The sequence below is a fragment of the Hyperolius riggenbachi genome, chromosome 3 (genome assembly GCF_040937935.1).
Source record: "Hyperolius riggenbachi isolate aHypRig1 chromosome 3, aHypRig1.pri, whole genome shotgun sequence".
NCBI lineage: Eukaryota > Metazoa > Chordata > Amphibia > Anura > Hyperoliidae > Hyperolius > Hyperolius riggenbachi.
The window spans coordinates 43,523,190-43,549,762 of record NC_090648.1 but is presented as its reverse complement, the minus strand read 5'-3'; the positions used below and the strand labels follow the sequence as shown (position 1 = coordinate 43,549,762).

The 26,573-nt window shown below is 46.2% G+C and overlaps 2 protein-coding genes across 2 annotated transcripts in view; one reads left to right on the top strand and one right to left on the bottom strand.

The window, feature by feature from the left end:
- Window positions 1–783, bottom strand: part of AP4M1 (adaptor related protein complex 4 subunit mu 1) — a 33,936-nt gene extending 33,153 nt beyond the window's left edge. Inside the window, exon 1 of the mRNA XM_068274038.1 lies at window positions 675–783. The gene's annotated coding sequence lies outside the window, so the exon portion shown is untranslated. The remainder of the gene's footprint in view (window positions 1–674) is intronic.
- On the top strand, window positions 246–26,540 carry MCM7 (minichromosome maintenance complex component 7). The gene is made up of 16 exons (XM_068274037.1): window positions 246–437; window positions 4,592–4,671; window positions 4,773–4,937; window positions 6,086–6,210; window positions 6,338–6,518; window positions 6,597–6,734; window positions 8,089–8,238; window positions 8,320–8,434; window positions 9,264–9,395; window positions 9,879–9,962; window positions 11,887–12,098; window positions 12,419–12,600; window positions 18,366–18,449; window positions 18,533–18,701; window positions 25,160–25,269; window positions 26,055–26,540. Exons 1-16 carry the CDS (start codon window positions 410–412, stop codon window positions 26,260–26,262), a joined length of 2,163 nt encoding a protein of 720 aa, XP_068130138.1. The 5' UTR covers window positions 246–409; the 3' UTR covers window positions 26,263–26,540.
- The last annotated feature ends 33 nt before the right edge of the window (window positions 26,541–26,573 follow it).

The window sequence follows — 26,573 nt, the reverse complement described above, 5'->3', positions numbered from 1 at the left end:
AGAATAATATAAGGACCGGGCAGCTCCCACATGATGCAGTCAGACGATAACCCGAAATAAACCTTCCACACTATCAGCGCTGACAAAGGGAAAAAAATCCGCGCGAAACTTTCCTTCCGGCCTCCCATTGGCCGCGCCGCCAGCAGGGGGCGGATACCTAGCCGCAGCACTGCTCTGCCATTGGCTAAGCGACGCATCCATCCCACTAAGCCCCCCCAGGGCGTTCATTGGACTTTCTCTGACCGCTCAGGGCCGGCACCTCATTGGCTGCAGAGGAGGCTGGAGGGGCGGGGCGTGAAGCTCAGCCAATGGGAAAGCAGAGTGGGGAAAAGCCCGCGAAAAGAAAGCCCGGGAAAGCAGAGGCAGAAGCAGCGCCAGTAGTCAGTGAGTGAGGAGAGCTGCCGCAGCCATGCCCAGAGATTACCAGGCCGAGAAAGGTGAGCGGGGCGGCCTGAAGGGGCACGCTATGCCGGGCGGGCTCCGGCACACGGGCAGAGGTGACCCGCTCAGCTCTCCATTGTTCACCCTCGCTGCGGCCGCTGACATCGGCTCCCGTCTACATCCTCTCCCGCCGCCAGGGGGCGCCCGGCCTGATGTGCTGTGTGGGGGGGGTGAAGGGGATGCCGGGGAGCGCGGCGGCTTCTGCGGGGAGGCTGCGGAATTCGGAAACTCACCCGTCCGGGTCACCGCGGGGCTGTAATGCGGGAGGCGAGAGACCCGGGGAGCCAGCAGGGGGAGGCCGCTTCCTCTTCCGGGTGATGCCCTGTCACGTGACCCGCGGGGAGCGCTGATCCTGGGTTGTGGGCCAGACAGTGTGCGAGCACCGGTGTAATGTCTGATTGTGCTGCCCGGAAGCTCCCTTCCATACTGCGTAGCACGCATGCTTAGTGTGAAGTTAATGATGCTGCTGGAGGTAAAATACTAAATATCTCCGCTTCCTCACATCTTACACTCCCCAAATTTTCAGGATAGGGAGGGGACCCCCCGAACGACCTCTATGCCAAATTGTAGCCCCCGAGCCCTGCTGGTTCAGGAGATAGATTAGAGACTCTCGGGGGCTTCAATTTGGCATAGAGGTCGTTTGGGGGGTCCCCTCCCTATCCTGAACATTTGGGGAGTGTAGGATGTGAGGAAGCGGAGATATTTAGTATTTTACCACCAGCAGCATAAATAACTTCATGCTGAGCATGCGTGCTGCCCGAAAGCTCTCTTCCATACTATCAGACACTACACCGGCCAGCCAATCCAGTACCAAATGTACTTGGTGGAAAATGGTTGTTTCTTACTTACCCGGTGCCTCTTCCATCCCCATAAGCTTTAAAAGTTGTTCTAGTTGATGTGCTACTACAGGCAGCGCTTTGCTGAACGCGCAGCGCCTTAACTGCGCTGATATGAACCTTCTCATAGACATTGATTGCACAAGCATTTTGGGGGTAATTTTAAAAATCGCCTGCGCTTGAAAGGCCGAAAACACCCCTAGTGTAAATGAGCTCTTACAGTAGGTAGTAGGAATCTTGACAGGTCTTGGTCTAGCCCATCTCCCCATGGGGGCTTCTCTGGGCTTTGTTTATTTTCAAAAGCACTTAGTGAATGGCAGTTGCTCTGTTCAACTGCTAAAAAAGTGTGCATCAAGCACAGAGGCTGTCCGGCATCATTGTATACATCCTATTCAGGGAGTCTTTCTAGACAAAACCCTTTCTGAGAATCCCCTGTGAATAGATAATTGGTCAAACATGTCGGTTCTGTCAGATTTCTACTACCTACTGTGACAGCAACATAGGAGAGTAATAGACTTGTAACAATGCATGTGCAGAATGCTCCTGGCTGCAGGGGTGCAATTGAGATGTGAGACCGGGACAGCACTTGCGCCACAGTACATGACCTGACTCTGCTGTGGGGACTTTAACCACTTAACAACCGCCTAACGCCGATGGGTGTCGGCGGGTCGTTAGTGGTTTTGCATGGAAACGGCCGAGAGCGGCCCTTCCATGCTAGTTCACGGAGGGTGTCTCCGTGTTTACACGTAATGTAAACACGCAGGGAAGAAATCCCTGCTGTTTACATCAGTAAGGCAGATCGGTGATCCCCGGCCTCTGGCCAGGGATCGCCGCATTCTGATTCGCCGGCATCTATTCTAGGCGGCGCAGGACGGATCTCCGTCCTGCGCTGCCCATAGGAGGAAGGGGAGGGACGGAGGCGGAAAATAGCTGCGGAGGGGGCTTTGAGCAGCCCCCCCCAGCCAAACGAACAGAGCTGGCGGCGATCAGACCCCCCACCCCCCCAGCAGGACATCCCCCTAGTGGGGAAAAGAGGGGGTAAGTCTGATCGCCCAGCCTCTTTTCCGATCTGTGCTGTGGGCTGTAGAGCCCACGCTGCACAGATCAGCCAAATCACCCCTGGTCCTTAAGTTTCGGTGAGTGGAAAAATTGTTGACCTTGGGGACACTGAAGGACATTAGACTATTGGAGGGGGTTTACGGTACTTAAAAGTGTACCTGAGGTGACATGTGATAAACACGTGTGCACAGTGCTAAACAGATTAATAACCAAGCTGTCTTACTTTTGGTGGTGTTCTGCCTGAGAGTTAATTTTTAGACAGGAAAGTGGCAGCTTCTGTCTTGCCACCTTGTTGGGATACTCTTCCACTAGTGCTACAAGATTTTTCCTTAATGCAATATACACACTTGCCTTTTTTCCTCTTCTGACTCAAATCTCACTGTAAACCCCATAAGAACGTGCAATTGTGTCAGCAGTGGGTATATGTAGAGTCGCAGTGCAACTGCAGCTATTAGTGGAAAACTGCCTTAAGGGGCCCATACACTGGTCGATTTCAGCGATCGATTGATTCTATAGAATCAATTGATCAGAAATCTATTCTATCAAATTCCCCATTCGATCGGTTTGCGGCTGATTTCAATCGATTTTGATCTGACAGGATGGAAGATCTAGGTCTATCTGCTGCTGGCAGCAAATCGATGGCCCATAGAGTTGCATTGGATTTAATGGTCCAATAATGCATTTAGATCGATTTCCAATAGATTTCTTTCTGAATTGGAAATCTGTTCCTAGTGTGTGGCACACATCAGATTCCTGTCAGATTGGACTTGACGGGCACCTGCCAGAAATCTATCTGATGGTCGGATATGCTGCATATCTATAAGTGTATGGCCACCTTTAGACTTACGGTCTGAATCCGTGAAAAAAAAAAAAGTTAGTACCTCTTTCAATGTGTAATGCTCCTGGGACACCCTCCACGCCTTCCATTTCTCTTTCGTGTGCTTATTTTGTCGGCAGGCTCCGGCGCAGACCCCAACTGTCCCTAGGGTTGCCTTCTCTGGCCTGGAATAAGATAGCCGCTTTAAATTTAGCACCTGCACAGCTCACATAGCTGTGAATGCAGCTGCGCAGGTCTAGAGCCCTTCCACCTTGCGTCCTCGCTCCCAGTGGTCTTGTGGACGTCATGCAAGCGTGCCCACGTGACTACTAGCAGTGTATGTGAGGCCGTACCCCCTCAGCAGAGACTAGACGTGCTGAGCAAGGATGCGGGGTGGACAGGGCTCTAGACCTGCACAGCTGCACTCATGGCTATTCAAACTAAGCAGGGGCTGAATTTAAAGCAGCAATCTTATTCCAGGCCAGAGAAGGCGACCCCTGGGAGTGTCGGGGTCTGCTCTGGATCCTAATGCCACTAAAGCATGCAGATGGTGTCCCTGGAGGATTACACAATGGAAGAGGCACTTAACTTTTTCACTGATTTGCATCAAAAGTCCTTTTAAAGGAGTTATCAACCAAACACTGCTTTCTTCATGCTCTACTTACCTGGGGCTTCCTCCTGTCCCTCGCAGCATCTCCGTTTGCAGCCGCTGGCTCACGGTCCCCGCCAGTGCAGAGGCTGACCTTGTGGTCGTACTCTACTGTGCTGCTGTTAATCACGTCCACATTGTCTGCAGTGTATTGCGCCTGTGCAGCACACTGCAGACAACGTGGACTGGATTGACTGCGGTGCTGGCGCAAGCAGAAAGGCTGCAAGGTACATGTTGGCTGCAAGCCCCAGGTAAGTAGAGCGTGGGGGGTGCAGTATTTGTTAACTCCTTTTAAACAGCAGCAGTAATAAATATGCATCTATAGGCAGGTCCTAATCATCATAAATAGGTGTAGTAAACCGTTTCAGTATGAACTAGTGTTGTATTTGGTCTGCTGTGTTAAAGGAGAACTGTAGTGAGAGGTATATGGAGGTTGCCATATTGATTTCCTTTTAAGCAATACCAGTAACCTGGCAGTCCTGAGCTATTTGCCTGCAGAATCACACCAGAAACAAGCATGCAGCTAATCTTGTCAAAAATGTCAAACACCTGATCCGCATGTTTGTTCAGGGTCTATGGCTGAAAGTATTAGAGGCAGAGGATCAGTAGGATAGCCAGCCAACTTATATTGCTTAAAAGGAAATCCATATGGCAGCTTCTATCTACCTCTTACTACAGTTCTCCTTTTAATTGTCTCTTCCCTATACTGCGGTGTACTGCAAGTTGCTCTGGCAGTGAAGTTTATTGCAGACTTGGCATCCAAGTGTTTCTTCTTTTTTTTATTTTTAGACAAATGCAAGAGCTTTCTGCAGGAGTTTTACAAAGACGATGAAATTGGAAAGAAGAACTTTAAGTATGGAACCCAGCTGGTAGGTCTTGATGTATGCTCTGTAGACCTAATGTGTTCAGCCTATACGCCCTGGTGAAGGAACTGCCCAAACTCTCTTGTTTGTTTTTGTTTTTTTTTCAGACTAATATTGCCCACAGAGAGCAGGTGGCTCTGTACATAGACCTGGATGACCTGGCAGAGATAGACCCAGAGCTGGTGGATGCAATCTGTGAGAACACGAGGAGATACACCAATCTGTTTGCTGATGCTGTGCAGGAACTTCTGCCGCAGTATAAAGAGAAAGAGGTGAGGCATGTCTGCTCTAGGCCTGAAAGATGAATCAAATTTAAACCGAAATTGCATTTACAATTTTGGAATCGTCAAAGTGTCAACTTCCATGACTTTTCCGCATGGGGAAGTTTGAAGAAGTCCTGGCGCGTGTGGCTTGCAGCATCGGCAGTGTTGGACATACCTTCCGACACGGGTCCAACACTGTCGTCTGCCGGCTCTTGTACATGGCAGATTTCCTGGTTCCTGTATGTCACATGGCATACAGGAAGTATGCCACATGGCATACAGGAAGTATGCCGTGCAGAGCCTAAGTGGATAGACAGGAATGCTGGACTTGTGCTGGGAAGTATGACCAGCACTGCTGCAGCTTGAGGGACGGAAGGGGCACAGAGACAAGAGGCACAGAGTGAGACATGGTTGGGTACAGACAGACAAAAGGGATACAAAGGGGGCAAGAGAAACAGGACGCACAAAGAGATGAGGACAGGTGCACAGAGGGGGAACAAAATTTGATTGGAAGGAAATCGCTCACATTTTTCCTAAAATCGTTCAGGCCTAGTCAGACCTAGTCTGCTCAATAAGGGCTCACACCTACTAGCAGCCTCTTCTAAGCACTAATGATTTGAAAAGCTCTTGCTAATGCAATGCAATGCTATGGGGAATTTTTATAAAATCATGTCGCTTAAGTGGGATCACATCCATAGCAAGAGCTTTACATTAGAGAGCTTTTCAAATCACAAGCGCTTAGTAATGTACTGCTAGTGGGTTCCAGGCCTCACAGTTGCCTCTGGATGTGCACACATAATGGTTTAGTAAATCCACATATGCTGTCTAGTATAAAATGTTAAAGCCCTGTGAGGAGAAATTTAACAGTTACAATCACTAAATACATTCTGTAGGCTAACAAATCTTGGTAATGCCAGATGCACGTTTTGTGACAAATTCTTACCACTTCCTCAGAGGCCCTACAAATCTAGTCTAAGCAAAGTTCCACATATGAATAGCGCTATCTGTTGGATTGACGAATTGTCTATTTTAGACCCAAGAATGATCCATAGTCAGTTCAATGAACCAATTCATTGTGATCTGTCTTACCATGAATTTTATACAATGATTCAGTTGTCTGTTTTTAGGAGTGTAATATTTGTTTTCCCTGTTTTCAGGTGGTGAATAAAGACTCTCTGGATGTGTACATAGAGCACCGTTTAATGCTGGAACAGAGGGGCAGAGATCCCAATGAGTCCCGAGACCCTCACAATCAGTATCCACCAGAGCTTATGAGACGATTGTAAGCATCCCCTTGATTACGTTTTGGTTGATTTATGCCTTCAGACTTGTAGGAAGCGATTCTGGTTGTCCGTTTGGTTTATTCTTCAGATAAATGAGTTTGCGTTCTATTTCCCTCTCTTCTCCAGTGAGTTGTACTTCAAAGCTCCCACCACCTCCAAGGCTCGGGTTGTCCGCGATGTGAAGGCAGAATCCATCGGTAAACTGGTTACGGTGAGGGGAATCGTCACCAGAGTGACCGAGGTCAAGCCTATGATGGTGGTGGCAACTTACACATGTGACCAGTGCGGTGCTGAGACCTACCAGCCTGTGAGTAATCTGCTTCTTACACTCGTTTTATTTTTTGTGATTTGGGGAAAGCTAAACCGATCGTCCTGCTTTTTACAGATCCAATCTCCGACCTTCATGCCTCTCATCATGTGTCCCAGTAAAGAGTGTCAGACTAACCGGTCAGGAGGCCGACTCTACCTGCAGACCAGAGGCTCCAAGTTCGTGAAGTTCCAGGAGCTGAAGATTCAGGAGCATGTGAGTATATTTACACTGTAGCTAATTCTACTTAAACCACTTCAGTCTTCAGTGATCTTTCACCTTATGCATCTGAGCTATTTTCACCTCCCATTCATTCGCCAACGACTTTATCACTAATTATCACAATGAATTGATCTATATCGTTTTTTTTTCCGCTAACAATTAGACTTTGTTTGGGTGGGTACATTTTGCTAAGAATTTTAAGTATGTACATGTAGTTTTACTATTTGGCCTTTTTTTTTTTTTTTTTTTTTTTTTTATTGCCCAGCACATTTTAGAGTCTGAAGCGACTAAGAGGCATAGCTTCTTGAAAGAGGCAGAGCTTTCTGCTATAGCTCTCCCTCTACTGATGTCAATCGCTGCCTCTCCCCGTCCCTCTGCCTTCCTTCACAGAGAGAGGTGGAGATCCGCACGGCGATTTTTAGTAGAGGCAGAGCGACAGCTCAAAGCTTTGCCTCCCCCGTGCAGCAAAATCCATGACCAAGAAAGTCGTGGATGTTTTCCCCCAGGATTTGGGGGTATAAACGCCTCGTTTTGTGGCGGTTTACATCTACTGGGACTCCTGAAGTGAACTACCAGGTAAAAATAACCATTTTTAGTCACTTCAGCCTTTTTAAAAGGAACCTGAAGTGTGAGAGATGGGCTGCCATATTTATGTCCTTTGAAACAATACCAGTTTCCTGGCAGCCCTGCTGATCAGGTGTATGACATTGTCACCTCTGACCAGATCTGTGTCCTGCTTGTTTAGGGTCTATGGCTTAAAGAGGAACTCCAGTGAAAATGTACTAAAGTGCTTCATTTTTACAATAATTATGTATAAATGTTTTAGTCAGTGTTTGCTCATTGTAAAATCTTTCCTCTCCCCGATTTTACATTCTGACATTTATTACATGGTGACATTGTTACTGTGGGCAGGTTATGTAGCTGCTCCTAGCTGTTTTGGCTGTTAGAGACTGTAAACAGCTAATTCCTGTCTGTGAACATTGTTACATTGTAACAAACTGCTAAAAGTACCGCGGTCCCAGAGCTTCTTGTGGGAGGGGTTTCAGCACAAAATCAGTCATACAGCGCCCCCTGATGGTCTGTTTGTGAAAAGCATATTTCTCATGTAAAGGGGTATCAGCTACTGATTGGGATAAAGTTCAATTCTAGGTTGGAGTTTCTCTTTAAGGTATTGGAGGCAGAGGATCAGCAGGGATGCCAGGCAACTAGTATTGCTTATAAGGAAATATGGCAGCCTCCATATCCCTCTTGCTTCAGGTTCTCTTTAAAGCCTATTGAAGTGCGCTAACACTTTGGGTAAGTCTGGACAGGCTTTTCATCATTGACCTTTTTGTGCTTTTTATTATAGAGTGACCAGGTGCCAGTGGGTAACATCCCCCGCTGTATGACGGTGTACGTCAAGGGAGAGAATACCCGCCTGGTGCAGCCAGGTGACCACGTGAGCATCACTGGCATCTTCCTTCCCATGCTGAAGACCGGATTCCGGCAAGTGGTGCAGGTGAGAAAGCTGGCTGATGTATAGGATGGTTTATGGGGCAACCTCGGTGCACATTACAAAGTGGCTTCTTCTGATATTCAGGGGCTCCTGTCTGAGACTTACATGGAGGCCCATCGAATGGTGAAGATGAACAAAACGGAGGATGATGAGCTGGGGACTGAGGAGCTGAGCGAGGAGGAACTAAGACAGATCACAGGTGACTTGCAAAACAAGAGTAGATAAGCTGGCACTCAGGACTGGCTGCAAACTGGGTCCCAGGTTGCTGCACCTGCAGTGTGCAAACAGCATATAGATTTAAATTTTGCAGCAGAAGAAAGCGCCATGCACCAAAGCAGTGAGCTTGCAAATTTATTCCAAGGGATCACATACAAACAGCAGGGAGATATGGGAGGGGGGGGTTAGCAAATAGCACAACGCTTTCTTCTGCTGCAAAAACAGATCACAGGTGAGCAGAAATCGCTAAGTTGGGTAAATGGTGACCTCTTTCACAGAGCTTTGTGGAGCACATGGCCATGGTGCATACTATCCCCAGAAAAACTCTATTTTTTTTTTTTTTTTTGAGGTGCGAGTGTTAATCCACTTTAGATACTTTTAATTGCAAAGTGCTGTAAATTCTAAATATAAGATGAAAACTTATCTCCTAGGGGAAAGTTGATTGCGTATTAGCCCCCCGAGCTGTAATCTGACTTATGTGGTTATGCACCGCACGTTTTTGCACAAATGTTAGCGTGATACCTACCCTTGACAAAGCCCTTATGATGGGTGAAACATGTTGGATTTTTAGTTATTGGGTATTAATTTTTTTTTTTTTTAGAGAGGCTTGTTTGACTTATTTTGTAAAAATAAATAAATCTGGAAAGCCTATAGCTAGACCCTTGCACTCTGCAGTGTTTTGTTCCCCCTCCCCCTTATGCCTGCTCCCCCTTCAAAAAACACACCTCAACCAGTTTTGTTTTTGTTCTTGCTTTTGCCTTCCTGGCAGAAGTAATAACATAGAACTGTTTTGTTTATTTTTTCTCCCCCAGAGGAGGACTTTTATGAGAAGCTGGCAGCCTCCATTGCCCCAGAGATCTATGGTCACGAGGATGTAAAGAAGGCATTGCTGCTGCTCCTGGTTGGTGGTGTTGATCACTCTCCCCGTGGCATGAAGATAAGAGGTACAGTAAATGGTTTGCCTTCTAAGGACAGTCACGCTGAGATGCAACTTGCAATAGTCCAGGAGGGATGCTCCAATCCGAATTCGGGTGAAAGCCAGATAGTTGCTATCAGGGTTTCACCCTGTTAAATAGTCACCCGGGGGGTCAATCTTGCCTATCTGACGTCTTCTTCGGTCTGTCCCTCGGCGCCTCCCACGATGCGATCCACGGGCGTCACGTGAGTACAAATACTTCCTCCTTCAACCCGGAAGGAGGAAGTGCTTTTAAATCACGTGACCGCCGCGTGGACTGCATCGTGGGAGGCGCTGAGGGACGGACAGAAGTCAGATAGGTAAAATTGACCCCCGCCCAGCCCGCACAGGTGATTGTAATGGGGTGAAATCCGGATAGCAACTATCCAGCTTTCACCCGAATTTAGATTTGAGCATCCCTGGTCCTCACTGTCATGTGACAAGCCGCTGACTTGTTGTTCTTTGCATCCAGGAAACATAAACATCTGCCTGATGGGAGATCCAGGAGTGGCAAAATCCCAGCTGCTGTCCTACATTGATCGCCTGGCTCCTCGCAGTGAGTATCCTGTCATGTCCAGAAATCCCCCTGCTTATTCCTAATATGTTCGGAGTGGAGAGATGTTTCATGTGTAAGGAGGAATACTTAGATACAAAGTATGGAAGAAGCTGGTCTAAAGAACTTCTATAAACGATTACATCTTTTAGGCCTCTTTCACAGTAGGACGTTGCATTTCGATGCAATGTTTTGATGCAACGTTAAAGTCTCAATGCAAATTACAACGCAAGTCTCATACAGGCAATGAAAAGTATGCTTCCAAGTCATTACTGAGCATGTGCAAACAGTCCAATGCAGCTAATGTGTATAGCGCACTGCATGCAGTACTTTCTAATGCTACACATTACACACAAACGCAATGTGCGCACTGAATGTAGCACAGACTTAGTATTGCGGTGCGTTAGTCTGCATTGGAATTTTTAACGTGCAACTTTAATGTCGCACTATGAAAGAGGCCTTAGAGTACATAGTCATGTCACTGGCTGTCCTCAAAGGAGCTCAGTCTAAATTCTACCATAGTCGTCTAGTCTTACCATATTATGTATTTATATTATATATTTGACTTGTCGGGCAGGTATGACTTTTTGGGATGGAGGGATGCCGCATATTTACCTTGCAACGTGTCTACCAGGTTCAAAACTCTAGGGAGAGAGTGGGCTTTTTTTTTTTTTTTTTTTTTTTTTTTATGGTTTACACAGCAGATCGAGCTGCAAACAGCTTTAATATGATTGTCTTCCTGTGATACGACAGCAGCCATGTTAGTAAATATTAGAGGCAGGCTTACCTGTATCTTGAGCAAAAAACGAATTCCCCCCCCCTCTCCTCCCCACTGCCTCTGAAATCTCTGGCTAGTAATACCTCCCCCCCCCCCCCCCCCTCCTCCTGCCCAGACTGAGCTCCCATGAGCCCTTGCTAGTGCCAAGGCTCTCTGAAAACCTGTGGGCGTGGCTTATTTAGTTTATAGGGAATTAAGAGTATTAAAACCAAAGTATTTGGCTTGAGGAATGCCCTGTAAACAATAGGAAAAGGAACAATTATGTAATGAGTAAAAGTTCATCTCAGATCCACTTTAACGTAAACCAGATACATTGAAATCAAAAGTATTTATTTATACTTGGTGCTTCCTCCAGCAGGGGGTAGAGTTGCCTCCCATGTTTGTCTAATTCCCCCCCCCCCCCCCCCCTTCCGCTCATACCACTGTGTAGTCTGCGATCCAGCTGGGTTGTTGGACACTGTGACCAGGACTACAAATGTGCAAACTCCAACTAATCTCTCCAGTCTTAGAGCTTAAACCCACTAGCAGCCTTTTCTAAGCAGTAGTGATATGAAAAAGCTCTGGCTAATGCAGGAATGGGCAAACTTGACCATCCAGCTGTTACGGAACTACAAGTCCCACAAAACATTTGCCTTTATGAGTCATGACTGTGGCTGTCAGTCCTGCAATGCATTTTGGGACTTGGTAGTTCCTTAAAAGCTGGAGGGCCAAGTTTGCCCATGCCTGTGCTAATGCAATGCTATGGGGGATATTTAGAACATCACATCGCTCAAGTGGGATCTCACCCATAGCATTACATTAGCAAGAGCTTTTCAAAGCACTCAGAAAATATCTCCTAGTGGGTTCCAGGCCTTAACGAACTGTGCAAAACGCTCCAGGCAACAGCAGTGGGATCAGGCTGTGTGCACTGTGGAGCATGCCTGTGCTGAGTAGCCTGCAACTGGCTTAGTTGTTCTATACTGGGGTTAGGAGCACAGCGAGGGAGCAGATGGACTATAAGGGGCTGGAGGAAGCCCCTAGTATGAATACTTTTGCTTCCTGTCTCAGGTACACTAAGCCACTGAACTCCGCTGGATCGGTGAGACTCTTGCGAAGGATTTCCCTAGAGATGGATGATTGACATTGTGCTCTGTTCTGCTCCCTGCACAGGTCAGTACACCACCGGAAGAGGCTCCTCTGGCGTTGGTCTCACAGCTGCTGTGATGAAGGATCCAGTGACTGGAGAGATGACTTTAGAAGGGGGAGCCCTGGTGTTGGCGGATCAGGGGGTCTGCTGCATTGATGAGTTTGACAAGATGATGGACGGCGACCGCACCGCTATTCACGAGGTCATGGAGCAGCAGACTATCTCTATTGCCAAAGTGAGTGTCACTCCAGCTCTGAAAACCAGTAAATGCTTGGGACTGTCGGCAGACCTTTATGGTTGGAATCTGGTAGAGAACCTGTCAAAGCAGAAAGATGTAGGGGGGAGAAATATTAATCCGCTCAGTCCGAAATTATAAATCTGGGCAGATGCATACAGAGCAAGAATTTGAGGGACTTGTGAGAAGCTTATATTTAATTTTTTTTTTCTGATAACACACATGCTGCTGCGATCAGAGCACATGGGTGGACTTTTCCTTTTTTTTTTTTTTTTTTTTTTTTTTGTTCCAGATCTGAGATTGTTTCTATTTTCCATTAGGCTGGTATTATGACTACTTTGAATGCTCGCTGCTCCATCCTCGCTGCTGCTAACCCTGCCTATGGGCGATACAACCCTAAGAAGACTGTGGAGCAAAACATTCAGCTCCCAGCTGCCCTTCTCTCTCGATTCGATCTACTCTGGCTGATCCAGGACAAGCCGGACCGTGACAATGATCTGAGGTGAATACAAGTTCCTTGTCAAGTCAGTTATGTAGCCACAGAAGGGGTGGGTCATTAAAACAAATGGTACTGGTTGTGGCATCTAGTTGTGGTCAAAGCTGAATCGGTCTTAACCACTTCCCGACCGCCCACTACACAGGGGCGGCGGGGAAGTGGAGCCCTGCAGGACGGCCTCACCCACAGAGGCGGCGGTCCATTTAAGGGCATGGGCGGAGCGATCGCGTCATCCGTGACGCGATCCTCCGCCGGCGCCTGTCACCGCTCGCTCGCCGCAACATCCCGCCGGCTATACGGAAGCGCTGGCGGGATGTTAACCCCGCGATCGCCGCATACAAAGTGTATAATAAACTTTGTAATGTTTACAAAGTGTATTATACAGGCTGCCTCCTGCCCTGGTGGTCCCAGTGTCCGAGGGACCACCAGGGCAGGCTGCAGCCACCCTAGTCTGCACCCAAGCACACTGATTTCTCCCCCCCCCTGCCCCAGATCGCCCACAGCACCCATCAGACCCCCCCCTGCCCACCCCCCAGACCCCTGTTTGCACCCAATCACCCCCCTAATCACCCATCAATCACTCCCTGTCACTATCTGTCAACGCTATTTTTTTTTTTTTATCCCCCCCCCTGCTCCCTGCCCCCTCCTGATCACCCCCCCCCCAGACCACCCCCCCTGTTTACTGTATGCATCTATCCCCCTGATCACCTGTCAATCACCCGTCAATCACCCATCACTCACCCGTCAATCACCCGTCAATCACCCCCTGTCACTGCCACCCATCAATCAGCCCCTAACCTGCCCCTTGCGGGCAATCTGATCACCCCCCCACACCAATAGATCGCCCACAGATCCGACATCAGATCACCTCCCAAATCCATTGTTTACATCTATTCTCTCCTCTAAACACCCACTAATTACCCATCAATCACCCATCAATCACCCCCTATCACCACTTGTCACTTTTACCTATCAGATCAGACCCTAATCTGCCCCTTGCGGGCACCCAATCACCCGCCCACACGCTCAGATTGCCCTCTGACCCCCCCTTATCAATTCACCAGTGCATTAATTACATCTGTTCTTCCCTGTAATAACCCACTGATCACCTGTCAATCACCTGCCAATCACCTATCACCTATCAATCACCCCCTGTCACCCCCTGTCACTGCCACCCATCAATCAGCCCCTAACCTGCCCCTTGCGGGCAATCTGATCACCCACCCACACCAATAGATCGCCCGCAGATCCGACATCAGATCACCACCCAAGCGCAGTGTTTCCATCTGTTCTCTCCTCTAAACACCCACTAATTACCCATCAATCACCCATCAATCACTCCCTATCACCACCTGTCACTGTTACCTATCAGATCAGACCCTAATCTGCCCCTTGCGGGCACCCAATCGACCGCCTACACGCTCAGATTGCCCTCAGACCCCCCCTTATCAATTCGCCAGTGCAATATTTACATCTGTTCTCCCCTGTAATAACCCACTGATTACCTGTCACTGCCACCCATCAATCACCCCCTGTCACTGCCACCCATCAATCACCCCCTGTCACTGCCACCCATCAATCACCCGCTGTCACTGCCACCCATCAATCAGCCCCTAACCTGCCCCTTGCGGGCAAACTGATCACCCACCCACACCAATAGATCGCCCGCAGATCCGACATCAGATCACCACCCAAGCGCAGTGTTTCCATCTATTCTCTACCCTAAACACCCACTAATTACCCATCAATCACCCCCTGTCACTGCTACCTATCAGATTAGACCCCTATCTGCCCCTAGGGCACTCAATCACCCGCCCACACCCTCAGAATGCCCTCAGACCCCAGCCCTGATCACCTCGCCAGTGCATTGCTTGCATCCATTCCCCCCTCTAATCACACCTTGAGACACCCATCAATCACCTCCTGTCACCCCCTAGCACACCTACCCATCAGATCAGGCCCCAATTTGCCCCGTGTGGGCTCCTGATCACTCGGCCAAACCCTCAGACCCCCTTCCGATCACCTCCCCAGTGCATGGATTGCATCTATTTTCCCCTCTAACCACCCCCTGAGACACCCATAAATCACCTCCTGTCACCCCCCTAGCACTCCTATCCATCAGATCAGGCCCAATACAACCTGTCATCTAAAAGGCCACCCTGCTTATGACCGGTTCCACAAAATTCGCCCCCTCATAGACCACCTGTCATCAAAATTTGCAGATGCTTATACCCCTGAACAGTCATTTTGAGACATTTGGTTTCCAGACTACTCACGGTTTTGGGCCTGTAAAATGCCAGGGCGGTATAGGAACCCCACAAGTGACCCCATTTTAGAAAAAAAAGACACCCCAAGGTATTATGTTAGGTGTATGACGAGTTCATAGAAGATTTAATTTTTTGTCAAAAGTTAGCGGAAATTAATTTTTATTGGTTTTTTTTCACAAACTGTCATTTTTCACTAACTTGTGACAAAAAATAAAATCTTCTATGAACTCGCCATACACCTAACGGAATACCTTGGGGTGTCTTCTTTCTAAAATGGGGTCACTTGTGGGGTTCCTATACTGCCCTGGCATTTTAGGGGCCCTAAACCGCGAGGAGTAGTCTAGAAAACAAATGCTTCAAAATGACCTGTGAATAGGACGTTGGGTGGGAGAAATTTCTATGTAAATGGACAATTGTGTGTAAAAAAATCAAACAATTGTCATTTACAGAGATATTTCTCCCACTTAGCATGGGTATGTGTAAAAATACACCCCAAAACGCATTATACTACTTCTCCTGAGTACAGCGGTACCACATGTGTGGCACTTTTTTACACCCTAAGTACGCTAAGGGGCCCAAAGTCCAATGAGTACCTTTAGGATTTCACAGGTCATTTTGCGACATTTGGTTTCAAGACTACTCCTCACGGTTTAGGGCCCCTAAAATGCCAGGGCAGTATAGGAACCCCACAAATGACCCCATTCTAGAAAGAAGACACCCAAAGGTATTCCGTACGGAGTATGGTGAGTTCATAGAAGATTTTATTTTTTGTCACAAGTTAGCGGAAAAAACTATTAAAATCAATTTCCGCTAACTTGTGACAAAAAAATAAAAACTTCTATGAACTCACCATACACCTATACTGCCCTGGCATTTTAGGGGCCCTAAACCGTGAGGAGTAGTCTTGAAACAAAAATGACCTGTGAAATCCTAAAGGTACTCATTGGACTTTGGGCCCCTTAGTGCAGTTAGGGTGCAAAAAAGTGCCACACATGTGGTATCGCCGTACTCGGGAGAAGTAGTACAATGTGTTTTGGGGTGTATTTTTACACATACCCATGCTGGGTGGGAGAATACCTCTGTAAATGACAATCTTTTGATTTTTTTACACACAATTGTCCATTTACAGAGGTATTTCTCCCACCCAGCATGGGTATGTGTAAAAATACACCCCAAAACACATTGTACTACTTCTCCTGAGTATGGCGATACCACATGTGTGGCACTTTTTTGCACCCTAACTGCGCTAAAGGGCCCAAAGTCCAATGAGTACCTTTAGGATTTCACAGGTCATTTTGAGAAATTTCGTTTCAAGACTACTCCTCACGGTTTAGGGCCCCTAAAATGCCAGGGCAGTATAGGAACCCCACAAATGACCCCATTTTAGAAAGAAGACACCCCAAGGTATTCCGTTAGGAGTATGGTGAGTTCATAGAATTTATTTTTTGTCAAAAGTTAGCGGAAATTGATTTTAATTGTGTTTTTTCACAAAGTGTCATTTTCCGCTAACTTGTGACAAAAAATAAAATCTTCTATGAACTCGCCATACTACTAACGGAATACCTTGGGGTGTCTTCTTTCTAAAATGGGGTCATTTGTGGGGTTCCTATACTGCCCTGGCATTTTAGGGGCCCTAAACCGTGAGGAGTAGTCTTGAAACGAAATTTCTCAATGACCTGTGAAATCCTAAAGGTACTCATTGGACTTTGGGCCCTTTAGCGCAGTTAGGGTGCAAAAAAGTGCCACACATGTGGTATCGCCGTACTCAGGAGAAGTAGTATAATGTGTTTTGTGGTGTATTTTTACACATACCCATGCTGAGTGGGAGAAATATCTCTGTAAATGGACAATTGTGTGTAAAAAAAATTAACAAATTGTCATTTACAGAGATATTTCTCCCACCCAGCATGGGTATGTGTAAAAATACACCCCAAAACACATTATACTACTTCTCCTGAGTACGGCAATACCACATGTGTGGCACTTTTTTGCAGCCTAACTGCGCTAAGGGGTCCAAAGTCCAATGAGCACCTTTAGGCTTTACAGGGGTGCTTACAATTTAGCACCCCCCAAAATGTCAGGACAGTAAACACACCCCACAAATGATCCCATTTTGGAAAGTAGACCCTTCAAGGTATTCAGAGAGGGGCATGGTGAGTCCGTGGCAGATTTCATTTTTTTTTGTCGCAAGTTAGAAGAAATGGAAACTTTTTTTTTTTTTTTTTTTTTCTCACAAAGTGTCATTTTCCGCTTACTTGTGACAAAAAATAATATCTTCTATGAACTCACTATGCCTCTCAGTGAATACTTTGGGATGTCTTCTTTCCAAAATGGGGTCATTTGGGGGGTATTTATACTATCCTGGAATTCTAGCCCCTCATGAAACATGACAGGGGGTCAGAAAAGTCAGAGATGCTTGAAAATGGGAAAATTCACTTTTGGCACCATAGTTTGTAAACGCTATAACTTTTACCCAAACCAATAAATATACACTGAATGGGTTTTTTTTTTATCACAAACATGTTTGTCCACATTTTTCGCGCTGCATGTATACAGAAATTTTACTTTATTTGAAAAATGTCAGCACAGAAAGTTAAAAAAATCATTTTTTTGCCAAAATTCATGTCTTTTTTGATGAATATAATAAAAAGTAAAAATCGCAGGAGCAATCAAATAGCATCAAAAGAAAGCTTTATTAGTGACAAGAAAAGGAGCCAAAATTCATTTAGGTAGTAGGTTGTATGAGCGAGCAATAAACCGTGAAAGCTGCAGTGGTCTGAATGGAAAAAAAGTGGCCGGTCCTTAAGGGGTAGAAAGCCCTAGGTCCTCAAGTGGTTAAAGGAATGGGTAACTTACAGAAAATGAGATTTTCAGGTGGCTCTGCATTATATGGCTGTTCAGGGCACAGGATTGTATAGAATTTCAGCAGGCACCAGTTCTGTTCAGGGCACCATGCTGGATGCAAGACAATAAGTCGAGCTTAAATCACAACTGCAAAGCGTGTTTATGTAATTTTTCACATTACTGTATTTAGCATACAGTGTTTGTTTGTGCCTGTCATATTGGTGAACAAGGGCAAAGATTGAGAGATCTGAGCACCAGACCAAGAAGTTGAAGAATCGCCCTTTCATTTCATCCTAAAGAAGACAGACCATGCAGTGTTCAGCCATTACGCAGGCCATACTTTCTTCCTCTGACAGTTTTGGCCTCTGACAAAGTAGGTATAGCCCATGAAATCTCAGTGTACACGCAGCATTGTCTGTCTTCTTGAGGATGAAATTTAAAAAGCAGATTTATCAGCTTAGTGGTCCGGTGCCCGGGTCTCACAAGCTTGACCCTTGTATCAATGGTCTTGTCCGGAGGCTCAGCCACCGACCTGTTTCCCTCAAGTGTCTGACCAATATTCATCTAGTACCAACCTTATGCTCTTCTTGCTTTGCTATTTTGGTAAGTCTCTGGTTTCCTGTAAAACTTGTACTCATGTTTGGTCACTCTTGTTTTTAGACTAGCTCAGCACATCACCTATGTCCATCAGCACAACAAACAGCCCCCATCTCAGTTTGAGGCTCTGGACATGAAGCTCATGAGGTTAGTATGATCCTTTCTGTGTATCGGTGACCACCATTCTTTTCTCGATCACAAGGTCACGTAACTGCTTTATTCCTACCTAGGCGATACATCACGATGTGCAAGCGGAAGCAGCCCTCAATCCCAGAATCCCTTGCAGACTATCTGACAGCTGCTTATGTGGAGATGAGAAAGGAAGCAAGAACCAACAAAGACACAACCTTCACCTCAGCCAGAACATTGCTGTCCATTCTGCGACTTTCCACAGCTCTGGTATGAATTATCTCCTATTGAGTCCATTCCTCTGCTGGCCGTTGGGGGGAGGGGGGTTGGCAGCACTATCAGCATGGCCTCGGATCTCCAAAGTGCTGTTCGTGCAGGTAGCTGTGTCATAGTCCTACTGTAAGGACAGCACTTCAAGAGCTCCCAGTGCCAAAATCAGCTTGTAGCTTCCTGTTAATATCTGACCTCCCCCTCCTTTCTGGATCCACAACCTCCGCTTCCTTCTCTTCGGACAGGCCGATGTTGACAGGCAGAGATAGGAGCAACTGCTGGTGTGTCCTAGGAGCATTGCACTTGTCTCGGTCTGACAGTGTTGGCGAAACACTACAGCAAAAGATCTTCAAAGCTTGTAGAGATGGTTAAATGCGATGTTAGCTTTTCAAGTCTATGCAAATAGGAATTCAGCCAGTAAAATGCAGTTGCTACTGATTTTTTTTTTTTTTTTTTTTTCCCCGGTTGAATTTAATGCAGTTCAAGCTGCAAGGTGCAATTTGTGTCAACTTCGTAGCTCTTTTGGTGGCACCTGGGCTTGCATAATACAGATTTTATGGATGCATGTGTCGTCCTGTAATACTGTTCCAGTAATGTTTCTCGTTTTTGGCTTCTGTGGCACTAAAACACTTTGTGAAACTTCAATGTAATTCAGTGTTGAACATTTGTTAACAAAGGGACAATTGGCCTATTCAACAGTGGTGCATTGTGGGACAATTTAGGGGGTCCTGTGGCCTTAAAGTGTCGCTGTAATGCTGGGGGGGGGGGCATACTTTGACCACCCAGCGCAACAAGGCTAAGCAGCTGGATAATGGAAGGGGCTATACTGGTTGCCTGGAGCAACTGCAGCTCTGGGTTTCCGATATCGCTGCAAATAAGACACAATGGCAGTGTGATATTGTGCTGCCTATGGTCTGAGTAACAAGACAAAGAACAAACAGACAAAACGCTAGCAAGACTAAGTGCTGCCCTAGCGATAGCAAGCATTCAGACAGGTAAAAGACAGGACTATAGATTGGAGCGTAACTAGTAGCAACCACCGCTCAGTCACGTCCACAAAAGCAGAGCAAGCGGGTTAACAACCAGTCACCGGCAAGCATCCACACATGCAAGACTACAGGAAAGAACTTAACCTATTTTGGTTCCTGGACGTAGAAACTACGTCCAGAAACCATGTGCGCTACCGCGCGCCCCCGCGCCCGCACACGCACTCCCGGCCGCGGATTCGGTAGCCAGGGAATCAATGTATCGGGCTATGGTGCCCGATCACTGATTCCTCTCCCCCGCTGAAAAAGCGACAGCTTCTCTCGGAAGCTGCGCCTTTTCTGGCTGTTCCCTTCCCGATGCGCCACTCTAAGCGTGTGTTACACTTAGAGTGACGTCATGTAAACAAACTCATGGCCGCCATCTTGTGGCCAAAATAATACTACAACTGAAAATAAAAATAAATTAAAATCAACACACATTTACATTATAAATCTGTTTACCCCCCACCCTCCCAAAACTACCCAAATGTTTACTATAAAAAAAAAACATTACAATAAAAAAAACAAACATGTAAATATTAACCTAAGGGTCTAAACTTTTTAAAGGGATACTGTAGGGGGGTCGGGGGAAAATGAGCTGAACTTACCCGGGGCTTCTAATGGTCCCCCGCAGACATCCTGTGTTGGCGCAGCCACTCCCCAATGCTCCGGCCCTGCCTCCAGTTCACTTTAATTTCAGACTTTAAAGTCAGAAAACCACTGCCCCTGCGTTGCCGTGTCCTCACTCCCGCTGATGTCACCAGGAGTGTACTGCGCAGACACAGACCATACTGGGCCTTCGCTATGCGCTCTTGATGACATCAGTGGGATCGAGGACACGGCAACGCAGGCGCAGTGGTTTTCAGACTTTAAAGTCTGAAATTCCAGAAGTGAACCGGAGGCGGGGCCGGAGCATCGGTGAGTGGCTGCGCCAACACAGGATGTCTGTGGGGGACCGTTAGAAGCCCCGGGTAAGTTCAACTCATTTTCCCCTGACCCCCCCCCCCCCCCCTCCAGTATCCCTTTAAATATCAATGTAAAGATGAAATTTTTTTTTTTTTTTTTTTACTTGTTAATAGTGATAGATGCAAAATGGAAAAAATGCACCTTTATTTCCAAATAAAATATTGTCGCTATACATTGTGATAGGGACATAATTTTACCGGTGTAATAACCGGGACATATGGGCAAATACAATACGTGAGTTTTAATTATGGAGGCATGTACTTTAAAACTATAATGGCTGAAAACGGAGAAATAATGAATTTTTCCTTTTTTTTTATTCTTCCTGTTAAAATGCGTTTACAGTAAAGTGGCTCTTAGCAAAATGTACCCCCCAAAGAAAGCCTAATTGGTGGCGGAAAAAACAAGATATAGATCAGTTCATTGTGATAAGTAGTGATAAAGTTATAGGCTAATGAATGGGAGGTGAACATTTCTCTCGTGAACCACGGAACCTGAATGGGTTAACTTATTGCAACTAGTCTATAGTTACGTTCCCAGAAACTAGAGTAGCAAGAATACTACCAGTCGCCAACGTGGTGATGGCAGGGTCAGGGCTATCTGGCTGCAGCGCAATTGCAGCAAACCATAGGCGGAATCCTGACCGCATCCTGAACTGCAGTGACCGCAAACTACTAGAAGACTCACCGCTAATGCGCAACCGAATGCAAGCAGACAAGTCAGAACTGTCCAGTTGCAGCTCCACTGCAAGCGACAGAACATGCTACAGGAGAGATCCTGACGGTCGCTTACCTGGGGCTTCTACCGGCCCCCTGCAGCTATCAAGTCCCAAACCATCACTGAAGCCCCTCCGTTTCTCGCCGCGGGACACCTGCCAATTATTCGTCTAACTAGACCAATAGCGCTGCGGCTGCACGTGTCGTCGCTCCTGATGACTCGTCATGAGCGAGGAGTGCTATTCGTCTGACTAATTGGCAGGTGACACACTGCGCGAAGTGGAGGGGGCTTCAGTGACTGTGTGGGACTTGATAGCTGCAGGGGGGCGGTAGAAGCCCCAGGTAAGTGACACGTTTTTGTTTTTTTTCTAAAGGCCACAGAACCCCTTTTAAGAAGGCAAAATTGTTTTTACATTGCATTTTTAGTAAGGGCTTTTTGGGCCTTTTTAGCCCCTTTCACATTCCTAGGCATTCTGGTTTGCCATGAGCTTGCTGGGTAATTTTGTCAAAGTGGATCCGAGATGAAAAACTATAACAAGTAACTGGTCTATATATGTTACCTAAAGTTTAGATAGTTTACACAGCAAATCTATCTGCAAACAGCTTCAGAATATTATCTTTTTCCTGTGATACAATGAGGGCAGCCATGTTCTGTTTGTCACATTGTCACAGGCTGAGGGCTGGAGATGCTATCAGCTTGCCTGTGTGTAAATTCAGTCCCCTCCCCCTCCTCCCCCTCCTGTTCAGACTGAGCTCTCATAAGCCCTTGCTACATTGCCAAGGCACTGTGAAAAGCTGTGGGTGAGGCTTGTTTAGTTTATAGGGAATTAAAAGTATCAAAACATATTTTTTGGTTTGAGATATGCCCTATAAACTATATGAAAGGAACCAGGGCTGTGGAGTCAGTACAAAAATCTTCCAACTCCAATGACTGTTACTGAAACCTTGACTCCAACTCTGACTCCGGGTACCCAAAATGGCTCCGACTCCTTAGTCTAATACTTAACAGGGCTGTGGATTTTGTACAGAAATCAGACTCCGACTTCCGACTCCTCCGTTTATGAAAGCAACTACTCCGGGTGCCCAAAATTGCTCAGACTCCACAGCCCTGAAAGGAACAAAATTATGCAGTGAGTAAAAGTTTATCTCTGATCCACTTAAGTCCTACCGCGTAGATCTTTATTAATCCTTGTCATGCACTGATGAGGATCAACCAGTCCAAAACACTGTATGCGTGTTGGAGTGTCAGGGCTGTGGAGTCGGGACAGTTTTGGGTACCTGCAGTTGGAGGTTTCATAAACTGAGTTGGAGTCGGATGATTTTTGTACCAACTCTACAGCCCTGATCATTGTGGCTTTGTACAATTAACAAGCTGACACGTTGCATTCCAGCAGATCTGGAGGTGTTTAGCTTACAGCAAAGGCTGATTTTCATATTTAGCAGTGATGCATTGTGGTAGACATGTTCACTCCAATATGAATACTCACCTGCCTTCTGTTTTTTAAGAAAAACGTTTTTGTTTACATGGTCTAATTGTAATTTTTACATTTATAGTACAGGACAGTTGTGTACTACTGCTTTACACACTCCTGGTTCTTTTAAGTAATCCTGGGTTTAGAGACTCAGTAACAAAGTTCCCCTGAGGATACTCTCCTTGGGAGGGGGAAGCCTCAGGGTCCAAATGAGGCTTCCCCCTCCCCTGTAGCTGCAGGCAATCTAGCGCTGGCTCCCCTGAAGCGTACTGCAATCCTGGCTCGTCAAGGCTTGCTGCTATATTTACATTTCTTGGCTCCAGCGGGGGCGCTGTCGTGGCTCTCAGCATGGAAATGGCTGATCTCAGTCAGGGCTGCTCTACTGCACAGGTGCAGGAGACTTGCGCCTGCACAGTAGTGCGGGCCGACAGTGATTAGCTATTTCCGCCTATCTCTGAGCGGAGAACCAATACTGCGCTTGAGCCAGGAAAGTAAATATTTACGGCATAACTCTCTTCAGCACTCTGCCGCCAGGTGTGGCTTGCTTTGATAGTCTTGAGACTTCTTGGGGGAACATGTACGCTTGGGCAGTTACAGAATTTGTTACCTCTTGGGTGAGTGACGCCCAGTGTTTAGCCTTTAATCACTTCACAACTGAGGGGCTTTACCCCTAAAACACCAGAGCAATTTTCACCTCTCAGCGCTCCTTCCATTCATTCGTCTATAACTTTATAATTATCACAATGAAATGAACTATATCTTGTTTTTTTTTCGCCACCTATTAGGCTTTCTTTAGGTGGGACATTATGCCAAGAATGACTTTATTCTAAATGTGTTTTAATAGGAAAATAGGAAAATGTGGCTAAAACATTATTTTTCAGTTTTGGGCCATTATAGTTTTTAAATAATGCATGCTACTGTGATTAAAATCCATGAAATGTATTTGCCCATTTGTCCCGGTTATTACAGTTTAACTCGTGTCCTTATCACAATGTTTGGCGCCAATATTTTATTTGGAAATAAAGGTGCATTTTTTTTTTTTTTTTAGTTTTGAGTCATCCCTAATTACAAGCCCATAGTTTATAAAGTAACAGTGTTATGCCCTCTTGACATAGAGTTCAGTACCTAAGGTAACTATGTATTTTATTGTAATTTTTTTTTTATTACAAAAAAATTGGTGTGGGAGGTAATGAGTTTATAATGTAAAACTAATGTATTTGTATAGGAAAAATGTTTTTGGGTGTACTTTTACTATTTGGCCACAGTAAAAAAAAAAAAAAAAAAAAAAAAAAAAAAAAAAATTGTGCATGCGTCTTTTAAGCATAGGAAGTACGCTTACAGGAAGTGTTGAGGCTGGGATTTCTTTTTATTTTCCACAATGATCGTGCTGCTTAGAAGCGGCCGATCATTGCTGGGGGGCTTAGATCAACAAACGGGAGCGTTTTTCACGTTAATTGATCTCCAGGCAAGCGGGCAGCGGCGTGCACGAGCGCTGGAGCGGCAGGGGTGTGTGTATTTATGCTCCTGGTGGGAAAAAGATGTTAAAAGGAGCGTAGATACATGTACCGTGGTGGTAAAGTGGTTAAATTCTCAGTCTGGTTTATAAACTTGACAAGGCTTAAAGTGAACCAGAGACTAAGCACCCACATGTATTTTACCCTATATATCAGTGGGAACATTAGAGAAAACACCTACCCTGATGTCTTTCATTTTTAACTGTTCAGCCTGCTTCTAATCAGCCATCCCCCACTGAGCATTCAGCCTGGCTTTGCTATAATGACTCGGCTATGATTCCTGAGCAGCCACAAGGGGGCAGGCTTGGGCTTGAAAAGACACCAGAGAACAGACTCCGCTATAAACTCCTGAGCAAAGCCAGACAATGCTCAGTCAGGGATTTTATCAGGGCTTATTAGAAGCAGGCTGAGCAGTGAAGGATGAAACAGAGAGCAGGGATCTAGAGTTGAGTGCTATGGAGTCTTTCCTTTTCAAACCATGGCATTGCTGATCCTCTGCTTTTGAATACTTTCAGCCATAGACCCCGAACAAGCATGCAGCAGATCAGATGCTCTGACTGAATTAGCTGCATGTCTGTTTCAGGTGTGTGTCACTACTGATGCATGAAAGATCAGCAGGACAGCCAGGCAATGTGCATTGTTCAAAAGGAAATGAACAGCTTCCATATCTCTCTCCCTAAGGTTCCCTTCGTGTTTTCATTGGTATTGGGTGGTTAGGTTTTACTTGCTTCTGTGCACATGGTATCTAATGTCTCATACTGTTGGTAGGCTCGGCTGCGTCTGGAAGATGTGGTGGAGAAAGAGGACGTGAATGAAGCCATGAGGCTGATGGAAATGTCTAAAGACTCCCTCCTGGGTGATAGAGGCCAAACAACAAGGTGAATCTAACTTCCTGATCAGAACACCCCCCCCCCCCCCCCCCCCATCCTATTGAAGGGACTCCAAGCACCTCTCATGGGCATGTCTTACAAGGTGGCCACTAACTGTCCAACTTCTAGTAAAAAATCGTTCGAGCGATCAGAAATTCTGATCGGACGAAAAATCGTTCACTACACCATCAACTAACCAATGTTTGCTTCCTATCTATCACGACCACCAAGAAAATCCAAATTTTCGTTCGAAAATTCATTTGGGTGACTTTTTTTTTTTTTTTTCACTCGTTCATAATCGATGGTGTCCACCAATGGAGATTATTTACAACCAATCCGATCAGAATTTCTGATCGCTCAAAAGATTTTTCGCTAGAAATTGGACCGTTAGTGGCCAGCTTAAGACTCATACCAGCGAACTACTTAAAGATGCATACCATTCTGTAGCTTGTGCGCTCCTTTTTCATTTGATGCCTGAATCGCCATTCTACACCAAATAGTTTTTGTTCGATTTTAGTTTAAAAATCGCGGCTGGTATTTTGGCCATGTTATAAGTTCTGGGTCACCCCTGTCTTTGTTAGAGAAATGCATCACTGAATGGAGCAGGAAGAGGAAGTGACACGCCATTGCAAGAGGCTCCTCTGGAGGGGTCATTGCATGACTTTGTTGAGTCATCTGGCTTAAAGGCATGCCCGTGAGAGGTGCTCAGAGTCCCTTTAATTTCGCCCTTCCTGTTCTGTCCATACTGGTGTGCCCTGCATGGTCCTAATTTTCTGCCCATATTGTTTCCTCAGGACACAAAGACCTGCTGATGTCATCTTTGCCACGATCCGTGAGATGGTGCCGGAGAAAGGCGCGCGTAGCGTCAAGTATTCTGAGGCTGAGCAGCGATGCGTCTCCAAAGGCTTCACTCCAGCACAGTTTGAGGCCGCCTTAGAGGAATATGAAGAGCTGAACGTTTGGCTGGTCAACCAGGCCCGGACAAAGATCACGTTTGTGTAGCTGGGCACGAGGATAACCTGATGTGCAGAACTTTTCCACCATTATATCCCACCAGCATGGACAGGCCTGATACCTTCTTGGGCAGACTCCTTTTTAACACTTCTGAGGGACACTTTCCAATTGGCGATGTGCGGATCACAAGCTGACTTATTACACATTTATCTGTAGCTGACTTGCGCTATTTCTGGTCTTCACTGCGGAGACTGCTTTCTGTGAACCTGGAAGTTTGTTTGGTCTCTTATAGTGGCTTTGAATAAAGACTTGTTTTACTAGTAAAATCTTTTGGCTTATGGGGGGTGTGTTTTTGTTGC

Bases quoted from the DNA above. Each gene is read 5' to 3' on its own strand.
- MCM7 (XM_068274037.1), top strand. From the start codon at position 410: ATGCCCAGAGATTACCAGGCCGAGAAAG. The intron at 9,396-9,878 runs GTACAGTAAATG...CTTTGCATCCAG, and splicing joins CCGTGGCATGAAGATAAGAG to GAAACATAAACATCTGCCTG. The intron at 12,099-12,418 runs GTGAGTGTCACT...ATTTTCCATTAG, and splicing joins AGACTATCTCTATTGCCAAA to GCTGGTATTATGACTACTTT.